Consider the following 14765-nt stretch of genomic DNA (forward strand, 5'->3'; position numbering starts at 1 on the left):
CCCAAGAATGTATCTGCAAGACTCTGATTTGAGAAAAAAACAAAGACCTATTTTATAAAGATGTTTCAATTGCAAATTAATACATGTTTAAAACTGCTAAAAAAAATAAATAAAAAAAATAAAACTGCTAAAAAGATTTGTCATCATTAAAACAAAATGTGAATTAAAAAAAAATTTTTTCCCCCAGAATTAGAAGACCCTGAAAAGCATAGCTGCAGACCCCTGAGGTGGGGTAGGGGGTTAAGAAACTTTGTCTTAACGTATTATTATGCAGCAGATCTACAAGTTAATATCTTGCCACACACATAAGTAAAGTAAGTCTTTCTCCTTTTCTTTCCTCTATTTCTACCTCTCCTGGTTCAGCTGGTCCAGGCTCCAGGCTACAAAACATGATCCTCCCTCCCCCTTTTATTTTGTTCCTTAATCCCTTCGAGTTTTTCCAGTGAAAATGTTTTATGATTCTTATTGAGAAATTGAGCAAATCATTATTATAAAAGTAGACAATTTAGAGAATATAGAATTTTACATGTGAAGCCACCCCTCATCCTGAGATAAGATTTCTTTGAGTTGTGGTGGGCTTCCTTCTTGCTCTTTTCTTTGAATGTTTTCCGGTAAATACGGTAAATATGCAGCAAAAGTCCGTATGGTCACACAGCACACCACCCCTCGGGGCCCAGGGCCCCAGACTGACCTGGGAGCTCTAGCTCACCTGTCAGAGATTGGAGCTGTGAACAGAAGAGACCTTGTTCCAATTTCCTGCAGTGTTCTCCCAAAAGCAGTGTGTATTCTTTTCTAGAAACTCCCCTGAGACTAGAATGGGAGGGAGGGATGCTCAGACCCTCTCGGCCCAGTTTTCTCCCCTCCCTGCTTGGGCCCAGTCCTGTGGTTCCGGGTTGAGAAGCGTAGCATTGAGGTGGGACAGTTCTCTTTCCTGTCAGCAGCCCAATGGGTGACGAAGGCTGGAAGCAACAGACGGACGATCCTAGCTACCTTCCTGGCTCTGTCCCCACCAGGCTGTGTGACCTCTGCCATAAGACCCAGCCTTTCCCGAAGAATGTGATGGTGGTGGTTCTCTGCTGCAGTAGGAGCCCAGGAGAATGAATGGGCTTAACAGGTTTCTCCTGAATGGCCCGCCCTCCCCTTCACAGAGTCACACCTGCATGTCTCTGATGGCTCTCCTGGCCTTCTCTGGCTCCCTCTCCATTTTCACTCATGCAGGTAATCTTGTCTCATAGGACCCAGACTGACACACTAATTAGGTAAAATACAAATAGTAAGAACCAGGTTTCTGTCTGTCGCTACCTCATCAGAGGTATATACTGCACAGACAGACAAGAAGTTTGCATGACATATTTGGGATGATCTGACTTAAAGTATACACTAAGTGACCTCCCCAAAATTCATTTTGCAGGTCCCAAGAGCCCCTCAAAGAGCTGGGCTGTCATCCTTCAGAAAAGCTCAAGCCAGGGGCCGGCCCGGTGGCTCAGGCGGTTAGAGCTCCATGCTCCTAACTCCGAAGGCTGCCAGTTCGATTCCCACATGGGCCAGTGGGCTCTCAACACACACACACACACACACACACAAACACACACACACAAAGGCAAAAAAAAAAAAAAAAAAGAAAAGCTCAAGCCAAGAAACAATGAGAGACCTGTGGCCCCAGTGTGATGAGAAGGAACAGACATGCCTCAAATGGAAAGTCACACAGGCAGGCTGAGCCACCTCTCCATGGGGACCCAGTAGCTAATTAGTGGTGTTAACAATTCTCCCTGGGAATGCCAGGCAGGCCAGCCAGCATGTGTCCTTGTGTGCCCTGGAAAAACCTGGAAGGACACACACCCTTGCAGTGACCCGGAGACAGTCGGAGGATTGCTGTGATGAGACACTTCCAAGTTCTCTATTTTTACGTTTTACCTAATGGTGAAAAACGGAGATATTTACATTTTCTAAAAGTTGTTTGAGAATATGGAAACAAGAGTAGTCTGTGCAGCTGCAGTAGTCCTGGCAAGCTCCATGGAGACGGCAGGTCAGAGCTGGGCCTCTGAGGATGGGAGGATTCAAAAGCACGCTTTCCTCACGGGCGCTGGAGGGTTGGTGGGAGGCTGCCTTTGTGACCCCAAGGACCCAGATTCCGAGGAAAGGACAACAGTGCTGATGCATGAATTTAACTAAGATTAGAATTTAACTAAGATTAGAATTTAACTAAGATTAGAATTTAACTCAGGCCAGTACTTCAGGGCCAGGATGCCAACAGGTTCACGCTGGATGGAGCAGGGGTCAGTGAGGTTAAGACTATCCTAGTCCCTGAGGTTTTTCTTATCTCAGGAGTGGCCCTAGGTTGGCAGTGAGGGAGCCAGAGGGATGAAGACTGGGGAAGAGCCTGAGTAGTTGGAGTCTGGATACCCCCCCCCACCCAGCCCATGCTCCAGGCCAAGGCCCATGGATCTGTGGCCCCAGGAACAGACCCATGGACTCCTGTGGCTGCCTTCACACCCCTTCCCAAGCCAGGCTGCCGATCAGGTCTGCCAATCAGTAAGACAGGGGTGCTGCAGGGTGGGCATCAGGCAAGGAGAAGGGAAAGACAGAAAGACAGGATGAGGCAGAAAAACAGAGAGAGGACAGAGACAGAGACACATGAAAAGACCCAGAAGCTCACACTGAGGGACATAGGAGTGAGACACACACAGAGAGAGAGAGAGAGAGAGAGAGAGAGAGAGAGAGAGAGAGAGAGAGAGAGAGAGAGAGAGAGAGAAAGGTAGTTAGACAGAGAGAGGAACAGAATGAGAAAGAGACAAAGGGAGAGAGACACAGAGAGAGAAATTAAGGGCAGGACCTACATTCCACTCATTTGCTTCCTAGTTACAGACAGGGAGGCAGGTACAGGTCAAGAGATGGGCAGAGAGGACCGAGCTGGAGACGACATAAAGAGGCTCTGAACGCCAGCATCACAGAGAACAAACACTTGCTGTCACTTACCGTGTGTTTAGCACTATGCTGCAGGGATGCTGCAGGGAACAAAAAGGTGCAGGTCCAGGTTCCTGCCCTAGAGGGGACTTCTCCCTCCCACACCTAGGGGAGATGACTGACAGGCTGAGGTGGCCTTTCCCAGGGCCGATGGGAAGTCGAGGCTCCACAGAGTTGAGGTCACCAGGGGTGGCTTGGTGGCAGGACTGCATTTGAGTTGCCTCTTGAAGAACAGATGGGAGAAAGGGACATGCATTTTCAGTGGGAAGGACGGCGTCAGCAAAAGTGTGGACGGAAGACACCTCTGGTACAGTTAAAAGGGCCTTGAATGCCAAGCGAAGGGGGCTGAGGGAGCCCCCCAGTGACACTTGAGCAGAGGAATAATGCAGTGGAAATTGTGCCAGTGGCCAGATCTAGGAAGGAGTGGGGAAAAACGGAGGGGAGGGTTGCCAGCACCCACTGACCCCCAGCCCTCTGTCTGACACTACATTCTAGCAACCCCCAAACTGCTGGCTACACCAACCTGACTCTCACTCCATACCTTTGCCGATACAGGACCCTCACCTGGAATGCCTTCCCCTTCCACACCTTTCACTGGCGAATGCTGAAACATGGCTTAACTCCTTTCAAGGCTCTTCTTTTCCAGGAAGCCTTTAAACCTTAAGGCACCCTTCCTGGTTCCTCCTAGCATGAAAGCCAACATGAACTCTCCCTGGGCTGACCAAGAAAATATAATTGGCTCCATCAGCATCTTGGCCTGACCACACCCAGAATTTGCCTGTCCCTCACGGGAAGCCCCACCAGCTGTCAGGCCTCAATATCCAAACCCCAAAGAGAGAAGGGAACGGGCTAGGGCTCTGGGGGGAATTAAGTGACAGGGTAGGGCACATTTGCCTAGAGGTGCTTTGGGCTGGCTGGTCACAGCAGTGACTCATTCTCCTGGAGAGGAGGGGAGTGACACTGGGGGACAATCAGGCTGGACAGGAAAGCCTTCGTGGAGAGCAAGACCCCGGAGGCTGAACAGGGCACAGGACACTGCCTCCTCCTTGTCCCCCAGGCCCTTGAAAGAGAAGACCCTCCTGTGGCCCCGGGGAGGCCTGACAGTGGTAGGAAGGCGGCAGAAGCCTCACAGCCCCCACCAGGCGGGAGCCATGGATAAGTTTCGCATGCTCTTCCAGCACTTCCAGTCCAGCTCCGAGTCGGTGATGAATGGCATCTGCCTGCTGCTGGCCGTGGTCACCGTCAAGCTGTACTCCTCCTTTGACTTCAGCTGCCCCTGCCTGGCACACTACAATGCCCTCTACGGCCTGGGCCTGCTGCTCACACCCCCACTCGCCCTTTTCCTCTGTGGCCTCCTCGCCAACCGGCAGTCCGTGGTGATGGTGGAGGAGTGGCGCCGGCCCACAGGGCACCGGAGGAAAGACCCAGGCGTCATCAGGTGCGGTACCACACCACTCAGCGACCGGTGGGCACTGCCAGCGGCACCCCAAACCCTGACCCTCCCCTGTGGGCATTGTCGGGGCTCCTCCACCAGCACAGGCACTGCCAGGAGCACCCTAAACCCCAACCAACCCTGTGGGCATTGTAAGGGCTCCCCCAACCACTCACCCCACAGACACTGCCAGGTGACCCCCCCAAACCCCAGTGACCCCCATGGGTATTGTCAGGGCAAGCCACCCACACCCACAGTCAAACTCAGATGTACCCCCTCCTTTCCCCAACCAAGGCATTATCAGCTCACAGAGTCCCATTTGCAGTTTCTGCTGCGGAAACAGATATTTCTGTTCCTGTCATTTGTCACCTTTTCATGGCCGGTGCTGGAAACACATGAATGATTCAGGATTCCCAAGAATCACCCAGGTCACATCTGTCAGGCTGGCCATGGGTTATACCTCCCCACACCCATGAAGGACCAATCCATGACATGCTTAGCCAGTTCCGCGTATTGTAAGAGGCATGATTGTGTTAAAGGCTGCCTCCCTCTCCCATAAGCTCCCGAGGGCAGCTTGTACCACTCTGTCCTCAGATCGGTGGGTGCCCTCATCAAAATCAATTGATGGAATTTAGAAACTCATAATGCTCCCTGGCGACACTGAGCACCAACTTGGTACCAAGCTCTGTGCCAAGTGCTATGTGTGCACACCCTCTGAATTCTCACCTTGGCCCTGGGTCTACTCCTACATTGGACCCATTTTGAAGGATGAAGGACCTGAGGCACAGAGAGGTTAAGTAACTTGGCTGAACTCCCACAGCTAGGAAGAGGCACAGCTCAGATGCAAACACAGGCTGACTCAGCTGCCCTTAGTGTTTTGGACAAAATATCTAAGTGTTCTAGACCCGTGGGCAGTGGCAGGAGGGGACTGGTGGATTTAGCCCACTCACGAGCTCCTTCTCCTCTTTAACGTTTCACATGGACAATTGAGGTGTTCTCAAACATACGTAGTGTACCTTCATGACACGTCCTCAGTTCTACCTTCTAACCACATTGCCGCCACAGAAAATGCTGGAGCCACCCCTGCCTACAGCGTATTTATAATTCACTGCTGGGCAGTCCACACACACACACACACACACACCACTATGTTTGTACACAGTGCAAGTTAGAAACATCTGTGTCCTATGCACAAGCAGCCTGTTTCGTGTTCCCTGGGGGCTCCGTGCTCCATGATCCAGCCACACGGGGGGGGGGGGGGGTCACGTGCACTGGGTGTGCCCTTGGCCTTTTCCTCTGGGATCCAGTGGGTTCCTGTCCTGTGACCAACACCCAACCCATGCCACTTGAGGCCAGGAGAGGCACCTGGGGACAGTCAGAGGGTGGGCTTCCTGGACGCTGGGGCAAGTGTTTGAGGGGTTACCTCTGGGAGGATTATCGGGCAGAGCTCTCTTAGTTTAGGCTCCTGTCAGAAGCAGGCTCTGGGGAAACTGTGATAATGAGGGGGTTATTGGGGCTCAGTCCTTCTGCGGACTCTCTGAGAGAGTGGGTAAAATACACCTCAGAATTGTCCCACTGAGGATCTAGGAAGCTGGGGTATTAATGAACCAGGCCCCGTCCCTCTTGAGTTGAAGGTTGATTTGGGGGTTGTTAACTCCCCAGTGTTTTCAGCCTCTGGGAGAAGAGCTCCACCAAAGCCCTCAGGCAGAGCCCCACAGGTGGTTGTGGTGGTGGGCGTCAGAAGCCCTCAGGCCTCTGCATGAATAGGAACCATCTGCCAAAGCTACAGATGCCTCTGGAAGGGCAGGGTGCCAACAGTGTCTGCTGGGAGGCCTGGAGCAGAAAGAACATCAGCCCCCCCAGTGCTCCAGTCCCGGCCTGCCCCCCGGGCCCCCAGCCCTCCTTCCTCCCCGCCCTCCGCTGCTGGGACCTCTGCAGCGGGAGCTGCAGCCACTCTTTTGATGTAATCATGACTGGTATTTCCCAGCCCTCCTGGGAAGTCCATCCTCGCATCTCGCCTATAGCCTTCCTCCTAAGGCTGAATTCTGCTGCCGTTTGTGAGCCGCCTCTTTCCTCTGCTCCCAGGTATATGTGCTCCTCTGTGCTGCAGAGAGCACTGGCCGCCCCCCTGGTCTGGATCCTGCTGGCCCTCCTTGATGGGAAGTTCTTTGTGTGTGCCTTCAGCAGCTCCGTGGACCCTGAGAAGTTTCTGGATTTTGCCAACATGACCCCCAGCCAGGTGCAGCTCTTCCTGTCCAAGGTGCCCTGCAAGGAAGATGAGCTGGTCAGGAACAGCCCTGCTCGAAAGGCAGTGTCTCGCTACCTGCGGTGCCTGTCACAGGTAATTGTGGAGGTCCTCTCCCAACCCTCACAAATATCCTGCATGGGTTCTGGGGGGTGAGGAAATTCAAATGACTTCCTGGCGCTCCTCCCCACTGCTGGAGACACAACCAAGGAGCAGGTATTTCCCAGGGGGATTAGGAGCATGACCCTTGGACAGGACAGTCAGTGTTCGGCCTTAGAAAGTGGGCACTTGGCCTTCAATGCTGACTCATCACAGGGCAGAGACCAGGTACCCATATCCTCCTAGGCCCACCCTCAGGCAGCCTGGATGGCAGGAAAGCACTGGAGATATACTGCTCTGCCCTGCCCTCCACCCCATGCACACATTCTTCGCACGCCTCAGAAATAACTAATCACCCTTTATTGAGCACTTACATGTCAGGTACTGTGTTCAGCACTTCATATGCATTTCTTCATTTAATTCTCAGAACAACCCTATGAAGTGAATGCAGCCATTATCATCCCATTCTACAGATGAGGAAACTGAGACGCTGAGAGTTTAGGTCACAAGGCCAAATTCACACAGCTTGTACAAGATAGGGCAGGGATCTGAATATACATGTCGTAACTCCTGACCCCCTTAACCATCTCCCTACAATTCAGGTTCTCCCCAAATGCCTTGCTTCCCACAAGGTACCAATCACATTACCCTGGAGGAAAACCCAGTCCAGACTCTAGATTCTACCACCACCACTCACAGATCCCAGGTCTGGGTTGTGTCCCCTAAAAAGTCTTTACGTGAACCCACACATGCAGAGTATCAGTAGGGCTCCAGAGAAGAAAAACATGACCCAGCCCTTTGGGGATCCAAGACAGGCTCGTGGCAAATGCAGGCCCATCATGCAGTGGAGAGAGGACCGGTACTCAGGTGCACTTGATTCTGGTTCAGATTGTGACTGGGGCCATGTCAGTCCCCCTGTGAGCCTCGGTTTCTTCTGCAAAATAAAAAGAAGTTTGTTCTCCTCCATCTTGGTGGTCCCTGCAGGTTTACACACTCTAGGCTCTCACTAGCTCAGTGGAAAGAATGTGGAATTTCCAATCAGACCAGGGTTTGAGTCCTGACTTAGCTGTCAGTTCATCAGGAACATTAAATTCTCCTCACATGTCAAATGCTCACACTAATATTTTAAATTGGTGTGTGTGGGGGGAAATCCTGTGAGAGACCAAATGAGAGACGGTAAATCACATCTACAAATGATAAGAATTCAAATATGTCTTTGCTTATGGTTTAGAGGAGTGACTTCTTTGCTCCAGGTCCACACAGTTGTCTTAGGGGGGCGCTTGAAGAGACTATGGCTTTGGATGAGAAGAGAGAAGGGACAGGAGTCGGCCATGTGTGGGCTCCAGCCCTAGAGAACTACTTCCAGTTGTTCCTCACTCTTGGCCTGGAACACTGTTTCCTGTTCATATCCTGCACAACTGTTGCTCAGCCTTCAGGTCTCAGCCTAAACCTCACTCTTCCCTAAGCCCTCAAATTCAGGTTGGATGGATCCCCATGAGTCCCTGTATATCCCTCAACACGGCACTTAGCCACTCATCACCTATTTAATTGTTCCCTCCACTAACGTGTGAGCTCTGTGAAAGAAAAGACGAGGCCTCCAGCGCCTCCTCCATATACAGGATGAATGGATGCATAGATGGGATGGATAAACATATGTGAGGATAGATGGAGGATTGGATAAAAAGATGAAAAGATGGTGAATAGATGGGAGAATAGAGAAGGCAAAACTTTACCTCTCCCCACCTTACATTTTCAGCTGAGATGCTAACAAAAAGGTTAACAAGAGGAAAACAAAGAGTTTATTAATGCATGCAGTGCACATTACACAGGAGAAACCTAGACCAAAGAGTAACTCAAAACAGTGGCTTAGAATTCCAGCTTATATTAGCATCTTCAACAAGAGCGAAACCTTTGTAGAGAAGTGACAGGACAAAGGAAAGCAGTTTTAAGCTTCCAAGGGCAGAAACGGTGGAAAGGTAAATAAATAGAAGGAAACATGGACTTTCTTACTCTTTAGTAATAGAGTAAGTTTTGTTTGCACATTCCTCTGTCTCTGGACTGCTAAGAGTCTGTCTCCAGTAAAAGGAGAATTTATATCCTGCCTTTAGACAGAAAAGGAAAGTGTGTTTGCACTTTCCTATGTTTACACTTCTTAATTGTCTTTAGCTCAAAATAATATTTATATCAAAGAGGCATACTTTGGGGTAGCATATTTTGGTTTCTGTAAGAGGAAGGCTGGGAAAATGAGTAGTGGGAACATGGATAGTTGGATAGATAAATAGATGAATAGAAGGAAGGATCAGAGTATCGGAACATGAATGAATGGGAGGATAGAAGGCTGGATAGGAGGATGGATGATGGACAGATGGAAGGATGGTTGGAGGGATGGCTGGATAGGTAGATAATAGATGTAAAGTCAGATGAGAGGATGGATGACTGGATGGATGGGTGGAGAGATGGTTGGATGGATGAATGGACGCAAGAATGAGAGAATAGATGTAAGGGAGAAGGGATGGAGGTGGTCAGTAGGATGGATGACGAAATAGGAAGATGGATAGATCTGAGGAAGGATGAGAGGCCTAAATGAAGGGAGAGACTCTGGAACACCCTTGCGACACGGCTGTATAGCACCTATGTCCCTCCCACAGCCCCCTCCCACACCCAACCTCTTGCTTCCCACCCCCAGGCCATCGGCTGGAGTGTCACCCTGCTGCTGATCATTGTGGCCTTCCTGGCCCGCTGCCTGAGGCCCTGCTTCGACCAAACAGTCTTCCTGCAGCGCAGATACTGGAGCAACTATGTGGACCTGGAGCAGAAGCTCTTCGACGAGACGTGCTGCGAGCACGCGCGGGACTTTGCGCACCGCTGCGTGCTGCACTTCTTCGCCAGTATGCAGAGCGAGATGCGGGGGCTGCGGCGGGACAGGGTGGGCAGGGGCGCTGCGCCTCCCGAGACGCCCGAGCCCCCTGACGCCCTGGACGGCGGAAGTGGGAAGGCTCACCTGCGCGCAGTCTCCAGTCAGGAGCAGGTGGATCATCTCCTGAGCTCGTGGTACTCCAGCAAACCGCCTCTGGACATCCGGGCATCCCCCGGGCTCTGGGGGGTTGGCCTCAGCCACCGTGCCCCTACTGCCGCCCCCGGCACCAGGCTGTCCCAACACGCCCATGTGTAGGGACCCCAGCAGTGTCCCCACGTGGAGTGCCCCACTGACCAGGGTCCGGGGACTTTCCAGGTTGTGGGGGCTCCAAGGCAGGGCAGCCTAGTCCTGTTGGCCCCCTCCCCCAAAATAGCCCCACCTGTGGCCTGGTTTCTGGGCGTGGCCTCTGGGGTTCTCTAAAGCAGTGTGCTTCACAAACTTGAACACACTCATAATCCGCCCCCTCCCCCGGCTCTTGTAAAATGGTGATTCTGGTGCAGTGTCTCCAGGACTGGCTCCAAGACCGCATTTCTAGCAAGTTCCCAGATGATACTGCTGCTTCTGGTCAGTGGACCAAACTGAGTAGCAAGAGTCTAAATAGATCTGCCATGGGATCTGGGTCCTGGATGTCCAGATTCTAAATAACAACAACAACAATGGCACACGTTTATGTGGTGATTACTATGTGCCTGGCATTGTTCTAAACTCCTTAGGTATAGTAACTCATTTAATCCTCATGAGAACCTAATGCAGAGGGATAATTAATTGCACCATTTTTTAGAAGAGAAAACTGAGGCCTAAAGAGGTTAAGCTGCGGGAGGTCACCCACGTAAGAGCTGAAACGTGATCGCAGGAGGCCTAACTCCAGAGTGGGCTCTGAGCTACACATTAGTCAGCCCTCTGGCTAGTGTTGTGTATTTGTTTTTAATGCTCTGGCTGGGTTTCCTGCCACTTCCGCCAGGGTTCTCTGAGTAAGCTCCAGCAAACTCCGCTAGCTGAGTTCCTCCTGAAACTGCTGATTAGTGCCTTTTGCGAGCGACAGCCTATGAACAGTTTGATCTTTTCCTGTCAAGGGGATTTTTCTAGTGTTGGGTGTCAAAGGGGCTGACCCTTTCAGATCCCGACTTCCCGAAGTCCCATCGATTCTGTTTCTAACAGACCAAGGCTGAGCAGTCCCCACGTGGTGCAGCCCCCTTTGAGATGCAGCTCCTTTCTCAGCCCCGCCTCTGCCTGCCTCCTGTTAGCAGGTGCTGCCTTCCTCACCCCTCACTCTCACCGCCTTTCTTACCACCTGTGGCCTTACTCCTGAGCTCGGCATCTCTTTGCAAGGCTGCTTCCTCCTCTGGCCATTCAGAGTAGTATGTACCCAATACCCTCAACAAGAAGCTGGCACCTGCTGAGGATTCCCCCAGTATACAGTGTTGGGACCAGCTCTGCAAATCAGGGTAGGAGCAGACCTAGACATCTCCACACTGAACAAGCGTCCCAGGTGATTAAGTTCCAATGTTTAAGGATTTCTGGGCCAAGAGTGGTGAAAATCCTTGAAACGCCAGGGTTAGAGCTTGGTGAAAAAGAAAAAAACTGCCACTCAGTCTCTGGTGGCCGTAACAGGAAGGGTTGGGGAAAAATCTACCCTGTAATCTCTTCTGGGCCTCTGTTCCTCCCTGATGACTCATTCACCCCACACAAACGCACACAAACACACACACACACACACACACACACACACACTCACATCCTGCTGCTGCCTCCATCAGCCCCAATGGTGCAGAACCGTATTCACCCCAAGGGTTTCTGATTCTCAGGGCCTGGGAGCAGTGCAGAGGCCCCTAGATGCACCCCCTAGAGCCCAGCCCCCTCCATATGAGGCGATCTCTGCTCTCCTGGGCTCTTGCCAAGGGGCCTTGTAGGACCCGACAATCCCTGCAACTCAGCCTCCCCCCACCTACCCTGTTGTTGCACAGGCCATGCAAATGTCAGAAATGGCCCTGAGGTGGGGCAAGATTTAGGCAAAGTGACTGCAGAGATTGGGTGGGGAGGGAGGGAGGAGAGCTTGGAGATGGCCCAGTCAGCACAGCTGAGCTCCCAGCCTGGGGGAGGGAGGCTCAGAGACCCCACATATTGCTGCAAAAATGCAGCATCTGGATGAGCAAAAAGCCACTGACTGCCATCAATACTCTTCCCTTCTTATACTGAGCACTTATTGAGCACCAACTGCATAGACAGCACTGTGCCAGGGAATAGGGAACAGAGAATACACAGATGATATGGCCTGTCCTCAAGGAGCTCACTGTCTAATACAGAGACAGCGATGGGTACAGAAACCATTATAATCCAAAGCAAAAAGTGTAAGGGATGTGATAGAGATAAGTGCCATGGGGATTTAGCATGGAGAATAATGGCTCCAACCTAGGGGATCAGAGAAGGCTTCATTTGAATGGGTCTCAAAGGATAGGGAGGGTTTTGACAAGCAGAGAAAGAGATGGGGTGGGGCCAGAGGGCCTCAAGAGAGGAAACAGTGAAAACAAAGGCAAACAGTTGGGAAAGAGGCAGCACGTGAGTCATTTACTCATTCATCAAACACTGAGGGAATGCCTAGAGTGCCAGAGAGCAGGCCTATCTTAATGGAGCTTCCAGTCTGGAAGGGGAGATAGAACATGAGCTAGTGAGCAAACAGCCAGATGGAGGAATGTGCAGTCCTGCCAGGCTAAAGAACCTTAGCCAGAGGGCAGAGGACCCCACTCCAAATCCGTTCCATCAAGAGATGCCTCCCAAGCCCCACACCCAGTGACACATTCTTGGGATGCGCTGTCCTTGATGGCCCTCAAATACATCCCCACCCTCTTCAGCTCCCAAATGACATGGTTTCAAACCCCAAATCGTCCTTGCCATCGTCCCTCCACACCACCATTTGTTTACATCCCACGTGAGAGATGGCTGAAGCAGCGTATACCACGCCATCTGGGAGAGGGACACAGGTGGCAGGCTTCTACCAGCTCCTGAAGACCCTCCCTCCCAGGAGAGCTGCCACCCTTGGTGCCCAAGTTCATTCCCCAGGCCTCAGCCACCTCTGGGTAATGGGCCTCCTGACGCCACCCTGTACATAGGGCCTCTCTTCTGGGAGACACAGTGGGCAGCTGGGCAAGGCGGCAATGTACTGGCAGGGGGGTTTGTCTGTGTAAGTCCCCTATCCTGTGCAGCCTGGGTAGCTGCATGAGGACGGGCAGGAGGTGGGAGGCTTAAGGGTTTAGCTCAGGATTTTCCCTTTACCCTGCAGGCAGTTGGGGATGAGAGGCAGTGTTTGCAGACAAGGTCAGAAGGAGGACTGATACTTGGGGTTCATCGACATGGCCTGAGGTGCAGGAATGGGTAGGGCCAGCAAGAGAGAGAGAGACTTGAGTGGGAGGAAGAAGGACGAAAGAGTGAATTTCAGGATGGGGGAAGGATGACCCATAAATCCAGTCCTTCAGAGAGAGCCAGGAGGGAGAGGACTGAGGGGAAATCATGGGTTATTGGTAAGTGCCCATGTGGGGACTGCTCATGCGGGGGGCAGGGGGGTCTAGGCCAAGCAGATTGGTGAGTTTTTGTCGGATTCATATACATTCCTGGGCTCTACCCAGGGTTATAAAGGCAGTGTGGGAGGTTTGGCACCTGTTTCAATTTAGGATATTGATAATGGAGGGAGCTTCGGTATCTCCGTATGGGGAAGGGCACTGGGACCTAAAGGCTATGATGGGAGTAGAGTAATTATATCCACACTAACATGCTTCCACTTAGAGGGACTCGTAGAAGATGAGGGACTTCTCTGCTGAGGGCCTAGCTTTGCCCAATGCTTTGAGACTAGATGAAATGACCTCTCTAGCCTCTGCTTGATCAGCTCTAACAGGATGAGGGCAGGAGCGGCTGTAGGATTGGGGCCTGGATTAGGGTGGAGATGGAAAGAAGCAGAAGATTAAAGGTATTTAAGAGATAGAATATACTCCGGGTGCTCATGTTTGTCAATGTCCTGCTTCAAATGTAACCCGTAGAGCAGTCCATCCTGTGTTAGTCAGGTTAGACCCAAATGTAAAAATAAAACCAAAATGTCAGTGCCCTAACACAACAAAGATACATTTCTCACTCGGGCAAAGTCTGAAGCAGATAAACAGGGGAGGAAAGTTGGGCAGGAGGGGAGCTCCTCTGGTTACTTGGGGACCCAGCTGACAGGGGACTCCCCCATATTGGGATACCACATGAAGACATATGTTATTCCCCAGATTCTGAGACAAGCAAGTCAGTGAGTGGTTTATGTGGAAGTCACTCCCAGGAAACAAAGTGGGAACAGGGGAAGTGATACCAGAAAGGGAAGAAAGTCAGTAACGTTTGTGGAGCCAGCCAGTCACTGCTGTGGGCCACTCTGGGTGCCCACGTCCCCAGGCATCCCAACCCAGGAGGGAGGAAGGTGAAGGGTTTGTTACCAATCTCCGACTGTCCCTGACTGGGGCACTAACTGTGGCACTGCCAGCTTGTCTTGGGCCAAATGTCTCCCGGGTGCGGGTGTGGTGAGCAGCCTTTGAAATGTAGAGGTGAGTGCTGACGGTGGTGGGTGTTACCCTGATGTCCAGGGTCCATGAGGCAGGGAAGACAAAGACTAGGGACAGTGGTAAGAGGTGGGGGATTCAGTGACACAACTCAGTCCCATGGCTTCAACCTACCTGGAACAGAGGCTGGGAATTATGGGGAAGCACATGGAATATTTAGCGAGTACTACTGGTTTTGGACACAACATACAACCTCCAATACAGTTTGGCTAATGCAGAAGAGAATGGCACTGTATCCTCCTTAGGTAAAGACCTCATACCTCTGGTAATACAGCCTGATAGTACTTGATCTGCTGTGGCAGCCACATCTCACTGATGGCTGCTGCCTCCTCCACCGCCCTGTTTTCCAGGTGCTGCCACAACTGCTGGTTGAGGGCAGTGCTGCTTGAGCACCATACCTTCGTGCTCTCCTATGTAAAGTGGGCATTTTCCTAAAGGTACAGCAACCGTTCCCTAGAGGCCCTCTTTGCATGCTGTTTTACATGACATTTAACTCCTCTAGCACTGGGGTGCATGCCAGGACAACAC

The 14765-nt window shown here is 51.6% G+C and overlaps 1 protein-coding gene across 1 annotated transcript; it reads left to right on the forward strand.

The window, feature by feature from the left end:
* Positions 1-4115: 4115 nt before the first annotated feature.
* On the forward strand, positions 4116-10318 carry CALHM3 (calcium homeostasis modulator 3; the record flags this gene model as incomplete). The annotated part of the gene is made up of 3 exons (XM_081074078.1): positions 4116-4402; positions 6482-6737; positions 9427-10318. The coding sequence occupies 3 exons, from the start codon at positions 4116-4118 to the stop codon at positions 9910-9912; spliced, it is 1029 nt and encodes a 342-aa protein (XP_080930204.1). The 3' UTR covers positions 9913-10318.
* Positions 10319-14765: the final 4447 nt, after the last annotated feature.

This window comes from Rhinolophus hipposideros (genome assembly GCF_964194185.1).
Source record: "Rhinolophus hipposideros genome assembly, chromosome: 15".
Classification (NCBI taxonomy): domain Eukaryota; kingdom Metazoa; phylum Chordata; class Mammalia; order Chiroptera; family Rhinolophidae; genus Rhinolophus; species Rhinolophus hipposideros.